Source organism: Petromyzon marinus, chromosome 53 (genome assembly GCF_048934315.1).
Source record: "Petromyzon marinus isolate PM22_M1 ecotype Great Lakes invasive population chromosome 53, UKy_Petmar_22M1.pri1.0, whole genome shotgun sequence".
In the NCBI taxonomy this organism is placed as follows: Eukaryota; Metazoa; Chordata; class Hyperoartia; order Petromyzontiformes; family Petromyzontidae; genus Petromyzon; species Petromyzon marinus.
Window position 1 is genome coordinate 4,953,962 of NC_133719.1, and position 12,060 is coordinate 4,966,021.

Consider the following 12,060-nt stretch of genomic DNA (forward strand, 5'->3'; position numbering starts at 1 on the left):
CCAACCCCCTTTGTGCGCCGTGCCGGCCTTCATAGGTGCTCGCTAAATATACTTGCCCCAACAGTCTGTTCAGGCGATAACGGGGGTATCTTTGTTTTTTTGTTTTTTTTTGTGCACACATGCAGCAGCAGCAGGACTTTGCAGCACAGCTCCAGGCGGTGCAGGGAGACCTCCAGGACCTGGCCCGGAGGCTCCTCCCAAGCGGCAGCGTCGTGCCAGGCGTGGTAATTACTCGCTCGCACCTCCCCCGCCACGCACGGGGGGACTGCACATGCACAGACAGGGACGTGTCTGCACACGCACGGGGACGCGCGCGCGTGCAGGGAGTCTGCTCCCAGCAGTGGACACACGCCCTGCCCAAACTTAGCTTCTGTCGCCCTGGACGATACGCGCGCGCGTGTCCGTGTGCGTGTCCGTGTGCGTGTCCGTGTCCGTGTGCGTGTCCGTGTGCGTGTCCGTGTGCGTGTCCGCGTGCGTGTCCGCGTGCGTGTCCGCGTGCGTGTGCGTGTCCGTGTGCGTGTCCTTGTGCGTGTCCGCTGGCGGTGTAGTGGTTCGCGCACCGTTACGCACACGGCGACCCGAGTTGGGTTACCGCTCGTGGCCAAAGCATCGGAGCCCAAATATCTGAACCGGTTTCTGAACCCTTCCCTAGGTCGCCAACAGACTGGTATAGGCTTTGTTGGGGATCGTTGTCTTGGGTGCTTGCGAACAGCACTTGCCGCAGCAAGTTGGTCCAGTCGGGGAACACAGCTGGTGCATCTGCCAGTCATCTCAGTCGGTCAACCCATGTCGCCTGTGTCTCTCCTGTCAGCGAGCCTTTGAACACTGCACCTGGCCTGGTACAGGCGCCGTGGTGACGTCACTGCCACTTAGTGGCGAATGGCGGGTGTCCGTTGTTGGTTTATATTTGTATACATGTGTGTACGTGCGTATGTGGGCGAGATGTAATGCACCGATCAGTAACATTGCGCTATGAACCCAGTGACACGAGTTTGATTCCCATCCACGGCTCACACGAGTGGTTGGAGTGATACCTGAACAGATTGTGGGCAGCCCCTAACTCCCTTCACTCGCCCGCGCTGAGCAGTGCGGTGAAGTACAGCCAGACAAACCCCTACGACCGACGCCGCGGCGTGGGGAGGCACAGGCGTTAGCGTCGGAATATCGTCGCACACCGTACGCGACCCAGTTCTCAAGCGCGCGATTTTGAACGGTTGCGCGCGCTCATCGCGAGCGAAACGAAATCCCGCGCATGCGAAGTTCTGAAGCGAGTCCATTACAGCTCCCCCCCCCCCCCCCCCCCGGAGACCGTCGGCACTCTTTAGGGTTTAAAAATAACCCCACCACACTCTCTTATCTGCCACCTCCAGAAGCCTCGCACGTATTGTGCGCAACGGGCCCCCCCCCCCCACCTCTCTACCCCTGAGCCATTGGGATCCCATCCCTCGCCCACCAAGCACCTGTTGTGTTTGCCCATAACCACAGGCAACACACGGGAAGTGTCCTAAGGCACGCGGCCAGCGCCACCCCCATTTAGATAGCTCGTTAAGCGCTGCTTTTCCACTCTCAACAATAAACTAATTAAGACTACAGGAATACCTTGCACTTTCATCTGATTAGGTGCCCAGAGCATGGACGGATGTAAAAAAAATGGACGAATGTCAAAGCAGAGCCTTTATTTCGCTTGCATTTTTACTACAGTAGATGTATTAAACGTACATGCAAATAACTGCTGACCAGTTCAATTGCTGCTGGATTCAATTTTTTCCGCCTGAGGACGACAGCTTGTGTTGCGATCAAAACGTCGTGATTTATTTTATTTTCTACCTACGTGAGTTTACCGAAAGAACCAAACAGTATGGATTCCTGCAGTCACGAAAGCTTCAAATACAGTAACTGTATAACACATGCACACGAAACCTTAAATAAACAGAAATCAAAGAAAAATAAATATAAGAATAAATAAAAACGAAATATATAAACCAAATGATATCTTGACATTTTTATTCTTGGGCAAGTGGACGATGAATATATATAGGAGATGCTCACTTGAACGACTTCTCTTCAAAGACTGAATGAAAAAGACGGCGCGTGGCCCGAACGTCGTGGAAGGTTTGGGATGAGATCGGACGAAAGAGGAAAGCCGCGTGGACGAAATTTTAAATATGGTTATAATTGCAAACGTCCGAAAGAGCAAAGCGACGGAAGTCAAGTGGACCAAAGTCAACGTATCGTTGCATAAGCTATTTTTTTTTTACCAGGTAAGGCCAACTGAGCTATGTAGCTCTTTCAGAAGCGACCCTGCCTGTCACAAATTATCACTAAACGAGAAGTGGCTCATCACCGCGTGGAAATTTATAGCAGCCAAATACTCTAAAACGCACGTTGTTGATTCTAAATGTGGAGGGGGGGAAAAACCGGATGACCTGGAGAAAAATCCACACGACCCACGGGGTGAGCGACGGAGACACCGCAGACTCCAAATATACAACAGAGATCGGGATCGAACCCACAAACTCCTGCATACCCGGCGAGGCAGTTAACATCTCGCCAAGCCCAGGAAGGTCCCCCGCCCTACTTCATGGGGCCCCGACTCTCACACCATCTAGTGGCTGCCTCTGCTCTTAACAGAGACGCGTTTTCGATGCACGTGGCAATTACCGTATTCTTCCGATTGTTATGAAACGAGTCTCATGTTCCCGGTGTTTTTTAAAGCAAAACTTGCGCAGGTTGTTTGGGGGGTGTGGGGGGCGGGGGTGGTGGGGGTGTAGGGGTGGGGGTGTGCGGGGGGGGGAGGTTTGGTGGTGGAGTGTTGCGTCTCGTAATCCGCTACGTGGCTTTCATTGCCACAACGTGGATTTGCGAGCGGGTGTGCTAATGTGCGAGTGGGTGCACGATGTAAGATGGGGCCAGACACCACAACATTTCTGGGGTGGGGGGGGGGGTTGTATCCAGACGGCGTCCTCTGCTGCCTGGGACAATCGGTGCCGCTGTGTTGTTGCTGGTGTGCTGCCGACCGCAGTTATTGGGCGCGACCGTACCTTCACGTTGGGTTAAAAATGGGTTAATCGATGGATTGGTGCCGGGATCTCGAGGCTCACTTAACGACCTCGCAGCTGCTCACTTGTGAGCTCGGTGAAGCCCGGGTGGCCTCACTGGAGTGGCGACAGCGGTGCCCATGCACAAATTCTTTCTGCCGTTCTTCACAGAGCCACAGAGAGATCCTGGAGCTGGTGGAGAGGAGGTGGAGCGACCTGGGGTCTCGGCACAGCTGCAGCGCGGACGTGAGTCACAGCCCAGAGCTCTCCCACCGCAATATTTTGACCCCGCTAGCTGAAAGTTTGAGCCATTAGCTGAGACTTTGACCCACTACTCAACACTTTGAGTCATGAGCCGAGTCTTTGAGCCACTAGCCGAGACTTTTAGCCACGAGCCGATACTTTTAGCCACTAGCCGAGACTTTGAGCCACGATCTTAAACTTTGAGCCACGAGCTGAGACTTTCAGGCACGAGCCGAGACTTTTAGCTACTAGCCGAGTCTTTGAACCACTAGCTTAAACTTTGAGCCAATAGCTGAGACTTTTAGTCGCTAGCCCAGATTTTGAGCCGCTAGCCGAAATTTTGACCCGCTAGTCGAGACTTTTGAGCCTGCTAACCGAGACTTTGAGCCTGCTAACCGAGACTTTGAGCCCGCTAGCCGAGACTTTTGAGCCTGCTAACCGATACTTTGAGCCGCTAACCGATACTTTGAGCCGCTAGCCGAGACTTTGAGCCCGCTAGCTACCGCAGCCTTTTTTGCATTGCCTGCGAGAGCTGATCCAGATAAGAGACTTCTGGGTCTTTTGAGCAATTTTTACCCCTCTGATCTTGACGTGGTATGAATGAGCGGTAAAATGCAACTCTCTAAGCTCAAGATCTTCCTCTTTCTCCTCTCTGTCTCTCTGTAAAGTAGATATCAGGGCTTCTGTACGGCGTTTTGAGATGCGGTCACAGTTAGACGCTGTGTATAAATCTTCATTGCATTGGGATTTTGTAGTCAGTGATAATGCGAATGGGTTGGGTAAGCATGTGTACATCGAGGCGTGAGGAGCTCTGCTTGTTTGTCCGCCGAACTTTACATAAATACGATCCCAGTGACCTTGAACGTCGGGGACAATGCAATATTTTCGTCTCTAACGCTACGTGGACGAAGGAGACACTTTCCCGCAATTTATCGTAAATTGGGAAATCTGTGTCGTCTTGTGAAGTACGTTCAGAACTCTCGCAGAGCCGTGCACCCCCTTCATGTTAAAACTATAAACTTTAAACATTTTTTTTATTTTACCAGGTAAGGCCCCCACAGTGCTACGTAGCTTCTTTTTCAGAAGCGATCCGGCCACAAACGATATCTCAACGAAGCAGCTCATCGTATGGAAATTTATAGCAGCCAAATACACTGAACGCGTGATGTTGATTCTAAATGTGGAGGGAAAAACCGGAGGACCTGTAGAAAAACGCACGCGACCATGGGGAGAACATGCAAACTCCAAATGTACAGGGGTCGGGATCGAACCCACGACCTCCTGTATACCAGGCGAGGTAGTTAACATGTCGCCACTGGCACCCATGTTAGAGAATGCTCCACAGAAGTGGATATCGCAGAACTATTTCTAAGATGCCTCCTCGCGACTCCCCGCCACTCTACAGAGAGGGTAGTGTTCGTCGCATGACAGTCACACCAATACATTTGCACCTCGGAGATTAAATTTAGCCACATCCAAATGAGAGTGCAGCTCAAAATTTAATGCCACATGTTGTTGTGCAGTCAACAGCGACTGGGCTGAGACGACCAACTCGCTACGCTTGAACCCACTTTAATCACCGGCGGCTGAAACCTGAAAATCGAACCCAGTCCCCTCAACGGCGCTGGCATCAGCTCCCTGATGCTCTGTGCCACCCGGTCTGTTCTGGATGACCACAGTTCATCGAACTGTGATCATCCAGAACGGACTCAATGCCCCAATCCACAAGTAAGGAGGAGATATCACAGCGGCGATAAACTACTCCGCTGCTCCTGCTGACGCGGTTATCTGGGCTTGGCCAACCTGAATGTGAAATTGTAGTCGTTGTCTCTGCATCTACATGGGCAGCCGTACGAAAGATGAAGACCTCAACAACAGTAGTGTTCATATTCTTTGTTCTTTCGGTGAAGTCACGTAGAAGGGAAACAATAAAATAATAAAAATATAAAACAATTACATTCTCACGACGTTTCGACTGCAACACAAGCAATCATCTTTGCTGTGGTTTTCACACCTGATGATGATTGCTTGTGTTGCAGTCGAAACGTCGTATTTTATTGTTTCATATTTTTATTATTTTATTGTTTCCCTTCTACGTGACTTTACTGAAAGAACCAAGAATATGAATCCCTGCAGTCACGAAAGCTTTAAATCAAAACAGTAGTGTTATTGACGTCCGTGTTTGTTGTTGTTGTCGTCGTTGTTGTTGATCTGCATCCCGAGCAGGAGCTGCAGAGCCTCAACTCGAGGCTGCGGGAGTTGGAAGAGTCACACAGCTCGGCACAGCACGAGTGCGACAGATACAAGACCGTCTTGGCCGACACGGTGAGGGCGGCTGGACCCAATGCCCGTTTTTCCTCGGGGCTCCATTTCACCACCGTCAGCGTCACATTTAAAACGATGCCTCGCGAAGAATGAAAGCGAGACTTTATTTTGCCGCGCGGGTGAACAAAACCGGCACCGAGTTCGTTATCGTTGGACTCAAAAAGAACACTGGCAAGCGAGTGCTTGCTTCCATCAAGAGAATGAACCATATTCTTGGTTCTTTCGGTAAAGGCACGTAGAAGGGAAACATAGTTTTAAATGTGACGCTTAGTTTGAAACATTGTCGTCGGTTCTAAGTTCTCGCCGACCAGTATTTCTAGTTGCATCGCCTGTTGAAGAATTTACTGTGATCATTATAAATGCGAGTAAGCCAACTTATATTTATTTTTTAAGACGGTAAGAGGTAACTTCTGTAAAATTTTAAGTATGTGAAATTTATATTCTTCGCTCTTTCGGTAAAGTCACGTTGAAGGGAAACAAAATAATAAAATATATATAAAAAACAATATATTTTAAATATATTTATATATATTATTATTTTACTGTTTCCCTTCAACGTGACTTTACCGAAAGAGCTAAGAATATGAATTACTGCAGTCACGAAAGCTTTAAATCAAAATTTATGTGAAATTTGTAAAGGCTGTTGGGCTTATGATTTTTGACAAGAGTGTTGTTAAAAACAACTTGGTGTCGTGGGTGACACCAATCGATGGCCTTACGGGAGGGCGTGTGCCAGTTTTGTGCCAGCTATCATAGAGTGCGGTCGTGTCGCTACGGTTCTCTGCGGTGAGTAAAGTGTCTTTTAAAAACGACTCAATGTCTCTAAATGAAATTAAAGCTGCATCGATTGTGCGTTTCGAGGATTCGGCAGTGAACGGGGACCCCCCACTCAACCTGCCAACTTGGAGACGTCTTGGGGAAACTTTTTTTATGGTGCCTTGTGAAAAATTAAATCGTAGCATCTTCAACATTTTCGCAGGCCACCTACCCCCCCCCCCCCGCCCATGGCCTTGCGAACCAAAGCTCGGGAACCGCTGGTCCTAACCCTGGGGCAACTCTTCCCTTGCAGGAGGGGATCCTCTGGAGGCTGCAAAACAGCGTGGAGGCGGAGGAGAAGCGATGGAGAGAGCGCCTCTGCGAGGCACAGAGGGAGGTTCACACGGTAAGGGGAGTTGCCCCCTGAATCTTTTAGGGTGGCCGCAGAGGAGCAGAGTGGGACGGAGTGAGCCCTACGGGGAGGGGGGGGGTGGCGGCCTATGGCTCGGAGAGCGTGGGGGGAGCCCTAATGCTGGCTCTGGGCCAGAATTTGGCCGGTCCTGAGCCAGCAGGGTCTGGTTGCCAACACTTAGTTTTAGGTTCTGGTTTCCCAAAACAGTTTGTTCTCCTACAACGCGGTGTTTTCACAAACGCAAATTGGATACGGTGCGTTGAATGCATTGGGGAACACATTTCTGTTATAACGCGGGTGCGAATTGGATATAACACAACCGAGTAAAGGGAACTACATCGCGCGAGTCGGAAAGAGCGTTTGTACGGCTGCCTCGGCTTGGCATCATCGCACAATGCGGGATGCTGTTGGACGCTTGTAGATGCTACACACGCGCCTCAAGTCTTTGTTCAGCCTGCATACGCACCTCGCGCGTTACCGCGGGCCATGCTTTACCCCTATATTATATATTATCTACTGTAACGCGATATTTCGATAATGCGGTGTTCAGGAACGCAACTGCGTCGTTATAGGAGAACAGGCTGCAGTTTGTATAAAATTGGCATGAACGTTTTAACGGCTCAGAGTGTTTTAAAGTTTCCTAACGCGACTGGATTTCTGACAATTGCTCTGCTCTTCGTTGCAGCTGCAGGAAGAGCGTTTGGAAGTGCAGGGCAGTATGGAAGCCTTGCAGAAAGAGAAAAACAACCTTGCCGCACAGCTGATGGAAGTACGTTCTAAACGGGCCTCACCCTGCCGATGACACTCGCATATGGAGAAACCGCTGCAGAATGTTTGCCGTTTTCACAGATGCTTCCACAAAATGCTTCGGGCATTTTTGTCCGGGTTTTATTGACACTATCTTTGGAGGCATTGCCTGGTTACGCATAAGGCCATGTGTAGTGCAAGGGTCGTTGAAGGGCCACTTCACGTATGTCTGCCACGACTAGTGTGTGCGTGTGGTGAAAATCAATTAACGCCGTACCGTATTTAGTCAAGTATATGCGCACCTCTCTTTCGCTTTTGTATGCGCAGATACATGTGTGCGCACATACATGTGTGTGCACGCCATTCCGGCTCATATTTGGCGCTCGCAAATAGCTAAAGCCCCAACAATTCTGTAGGCTGCATCGGGATCTTTGTCCTTGTGACTTGAATGTGAGTGCTTGTCTGATTATTTGATCTAGCCTGTGTGTGTGTACACACCTGCCTGTGTGTGCCCGTGTGTGCATGTGTGTACCTGTGTGTGTGTTGTCCTGGGAGTGATGTAGTAGTAGCACACTGCTGCAAAACCCAGCAACCCAAGTTTTATTCATGTCCATGGCTAACACCATTGGTGAGTGAGATCTAAACCTGCACGGGGCCTCCATGAAGCCAATTCAGCCTTAAATTAGTACTTTGTAAACAATTGGCACTGGGAAACAAAGGCGGCTCTGTGTGGTGATGGTGTACCCCCACCCCCTCATATGCCGTGCCGGCCTTCGTAGGTGCTCGCTTGCAGTGCCTGGCCAAACAGTCGAAGGCTCATACGGGAGATCTTTCTATACATTTGTGGCATGTGTTTGTGCTCGAGTCCATGTGTGCGTGTGCTTGTACTATGTGATGGATATCTGAACGTGCCGAGGTCAACTCGGCCTCAATTGAGTACCTGGTGCGATGTATAAAAACATCACCACTCAGGAGAAAAGGCGGCCGGGCATGGTGCTGGCCACCCACCCCTCGTGCGCCGTTCCATCCTTTGTAGGTGCCGCTCGCTAACAGCACTTGCCCCAACAGTCTGTGAAGGCTATACGGGGGATCTGGCTTTGTTACTACACGTACGTCTTTCGTGTGCGTTTTGTGCCTGTGCAGGAGCGAGCCCTGAGGGCTCTGTCAAACACAGTGGAGAGAGTCAAGGCCATAAGGGCAGGCAGCAGCTCTGATGACATCAGCCAGGACAGTGACTACCCCTCCAAGGTAGCACAGCAACTCTCCCTGCGCGCTACATAGTCACGTGATCCAAATACTGAGGATTCCCCGCAGTTGCGTTGGTTGGCTCGGGAAATCTTGAGGCAGTGCCACGGAGATTCCGGGTTGGAATCCGGGTTGTGGTTGCCTGTGACACGATGTCGAATTGACAATTGGAATACGAATTGACAACAAAGAAGGCCTAATAAAATAATGTGTTACAATTTTAAGGAAGGATTCGCTCACGGTTCCCCAGACTTGGGAGCCAAAATGAAAACTATTCAAACTTTTCAGGTTCAGTGGAAACTTAAAAGGCTTACTAACTCATTCAAATGTTATTTAGCGCCCTGAGGTTTCGGTGCAAGTGTCCACGTATCGACAGGCCCAAAATAAAATAACCCCTTAAAAAAGTGCCAAAGTGTTGGTGGAAACGCCCCACGCCACGCCGGCTTGCATGCCTGCCCTGTTGCAAGGAAGCTACGGGTGACACGGTAGAATATTAATCTCGGCAGACAGGTTTAGAGTTTCAAATCTGCCGCCAGGTTTAAATTCACATTTCCGTTAAGAAGTGAATGCCCCATTCGTATTGTTTTTGTTGCACTTTGATCTCATCAGGGGCCTGTGGAGAATGACGATAGCACTGTAGTAGTCATCGTCTCAAGTCGTTTACTATCCACTGCTGGATGAAGGCCTTCCCCATGCCATCGCCATCTGTCAAGGCCCAGCACTTCCACCATCCAACTTAGCCATGTGCATGAACTGATCTCATCGCTCCATCTATGCAGTGGTCGTCCTAATCTAATCTCATTCTCTATATAGTGCCTTCACTCGAGGCGCTTCACATAGTTTAAACAACGGTGTTTGAATGGAATGATTTAGATGGCAGGGGGCGTGCGAGGATTGATGAATGAGCGACAGCGATAGATGGGTACTTGGGGATCACGAAAGGGTAGGGGAGGAATGGGGAAGGAGTGGAGGGGGCAAAGGGTGGGAAGAGAAAGTGAATGGGCAATCGAGGTGAGGCTGTAAGAGAGGAATATAAGGAGGTTAAGGAGGGGGGGACTGCTTGATGTACAGGAGAAGTGCTGAGTCTATGGTCAGTGCTGAGTCTGTGGGCAGTGTTGGGTCTATGGGCAGTGTTGAGTCTATGGGCACCCTTTAGTCTATGGGCAGTGTTGAGCCTACGGGGCAGTGTTGAGTCGAATGGGCAATTGAAGTGAGACTTTTCTCCTTTTGGCTGCCATTCCTTCACTGACATTCCGAGCAGCGACATGCCCTGCCCAAGCCCATTTTCTTTTTTATAGCTGTCGACATGTCTCTAATTTGCATTTGCTCCCCTGATCCACGTGTTCCTGAACTCCTCGAACACATGACCTTAATTCTGTGCTCCGTTAACTGAACTACATCAGCCTGTTAATTACCCACAATGCCCTCAAGAATTGTTTCCAAAAATGTTGTTGCTCGCTGAATTCTAACGTTGCACTTGTTGTTTTGTTTTCAGAACGAGGTTGATCCGATGTGAGACCAGAACTGCGACAACGGGCATATACGAAAATGAAACTCCGTTTGCAAGCCTTTTTGAATCTTGAGTTGCTGACATTAGGGGCAATGGTTTACCTTAGCTCCGGTAATTTACAACCACCGCTCCCTCCGCCCCCAGCAGTCTCCTCCGTCTAAATACCACACATTTAGCCTCTACGTGTCGCACTCGCCAGAGACGATCGTCGAAATGAAAGCCCTTGCACCACAGTGGGTCACGGAGACTGAAAATTGAGAATCCCCTGGTCTATTCTAACAAGGTTTATAATATAGTGGAACCAATAATCTGTGACCAACCCTCTCTTGTCGGCCTACATAAGCGTTCTTGAATAAATGAATCAATGTCCGCTGTTATTGGCGGTGGGGAGGGAGGGGGGGGGAAGCAATTGCCCCACATAACCATGATTTGGAGAAGAAAAAAGAATATGCTCAAGATGAAAAATATCCCAGCACTGGCATCTGGGAGCCCTCAAACTCCCTTTCCCACTGGCACATACGAGCAGCGCCAGTACGGGGGGGGGCCCTCATGGCACAGGTGGCTTTCTACCGTTTTACAAGTGCCGAGCCGGAATTAAACCACGATGCCCTGGGGTCACAGGACATCTATCGGCATACATCTCTGGGCCAAGCAGAGCGACGGGCGGTGGCGGGGTTAATTGTTTCGGTCGTTCATTACGACTCCACTGGCTCGTCGCGATTGTCAGCCGTTCTTGTTTTGTCGTGAGAAAATCAACTTGGTGCCTGCTAGAGCCACACCAGGCCGGCTTGGCATAGCCCTGGCGTGGCTCGGTTGTGCGAGTGGAATAAGAGAGCTTGAGAGTAAATTTTTTGATTGAAATTCACAATTGGTGGCCGAAAACTATTCAGGGTTTTCTCCTTAAGAATGCAGTCATGAATATTGGGAATCTACCCTAAGACGCGCTACCGAGCTACTTGTTTGTATCCAGTGCAACCTCTGCTCAGAGCCATTGTATGTGCCGTGCTATGTAGGAATGGAAAGATTGATTCCTCAATTAAGCTTGCAAATACATGCCTTTAATCGCGTGTGTACGTTATCGATTATTTAAATCCGTGTTTGTTGCGTGTGATGGGTTCATGTCGCCCCTGCAGCCACTAGAGGGCACTACCATAAGAGGGTTGATTTTATTAAATTTAATTGCAGCCCCATGACTCATGACAATTCGTTGAATGCAAGGTGTGGATTTGTTCTAACGGTATAACGAGAGGTGGGTTTTGTACAAGACAGCACTGTGGTCGTGTAGGGTGTAATCCAGTAGAGCCATAAGTAAAAAAAAACGGTTTAAAAAAATGCAATATGCCCGTGAAGCTTACAAAGCAGCAACGGTGCGACCCACCCATAGGAGGTCTCCATTGAGCGGATGGGCAACATTCTGACTCTGTCCCAATGCACGGCACCGGAACCCAACGTGACTGTAACAGACGAGCCAACGCGTAGACCTTACAATGTAAAGCACGCACGATCCAAACGTGGGCATAGAGCATTTGGACGATGTACTAGGGCGGGAACGTCTGTTTAATATATTAAAAGATTTAAAGAGTGCACATTGAACGGTTCCGATTATCCTTGGTTGTGTCTGCGATCGCACGACTTGAGCGAAATGTGAGACATTTCTGGTCGTGCTGCGTGCCGTTTGGCACGATGCCCGACGTTTCGCTCCACGTCCCCCGCGAGCTTCTTCGGGAACCGAATCGAGCGCACGAAACGTCGGACGACATGCGGTACGATCCCGCGATCACGTC

At 49.8% G+C, this 12,060-nt stretch overlaps 1 protein-coding gene across 4 annotated transcripts in view; it reads left to right on the top strand.

Annotated features, from left to right (window-relative positions):
* LOC116953904 (uncharacterized) overlaps window positions 1–11,860 on the top strand; it is a 56,791-nt gene extending 44,931 nt beyond the window's left edge. For all 4 annotated transcript variants that reach the window (XM_076051933.1, XM_076051935.1, XM_076051934.1 and 1 more), the window contains 7 exons: window positions 126–224; window positions 3,210–3,284; window positions 5,508–5,606; window positions 6,676–6,768; window positions 7,460–7,543; window positions 8,665–8,769; window positions 10,262–11,860. In XM_076051933.1, the coding sequence (XP_075908048.1) occupies window positions 126–224; window positions 3,210–3,284; window positions 5,508–5,606; window positions 6,676–6,768; window positions 7,460–7,543; window positions 8,665–8,769; window positions 10,262–10,282 (576 nt within the window). In that variant the 3' untranslated portion in view covers window positions 10,283–11,860. The remainder of the gene's footprint in view (window positions 1–125; window positions 225–3,209; window positions 3,285–5,507; window positions 5,607–6,675; window positions 6,769–7,459; window positions 7,544–8,664; window positions 8,770–10,261) is intronic.
* Window positions 11,861–12,060: the final 200 nt, after the last annotated feature.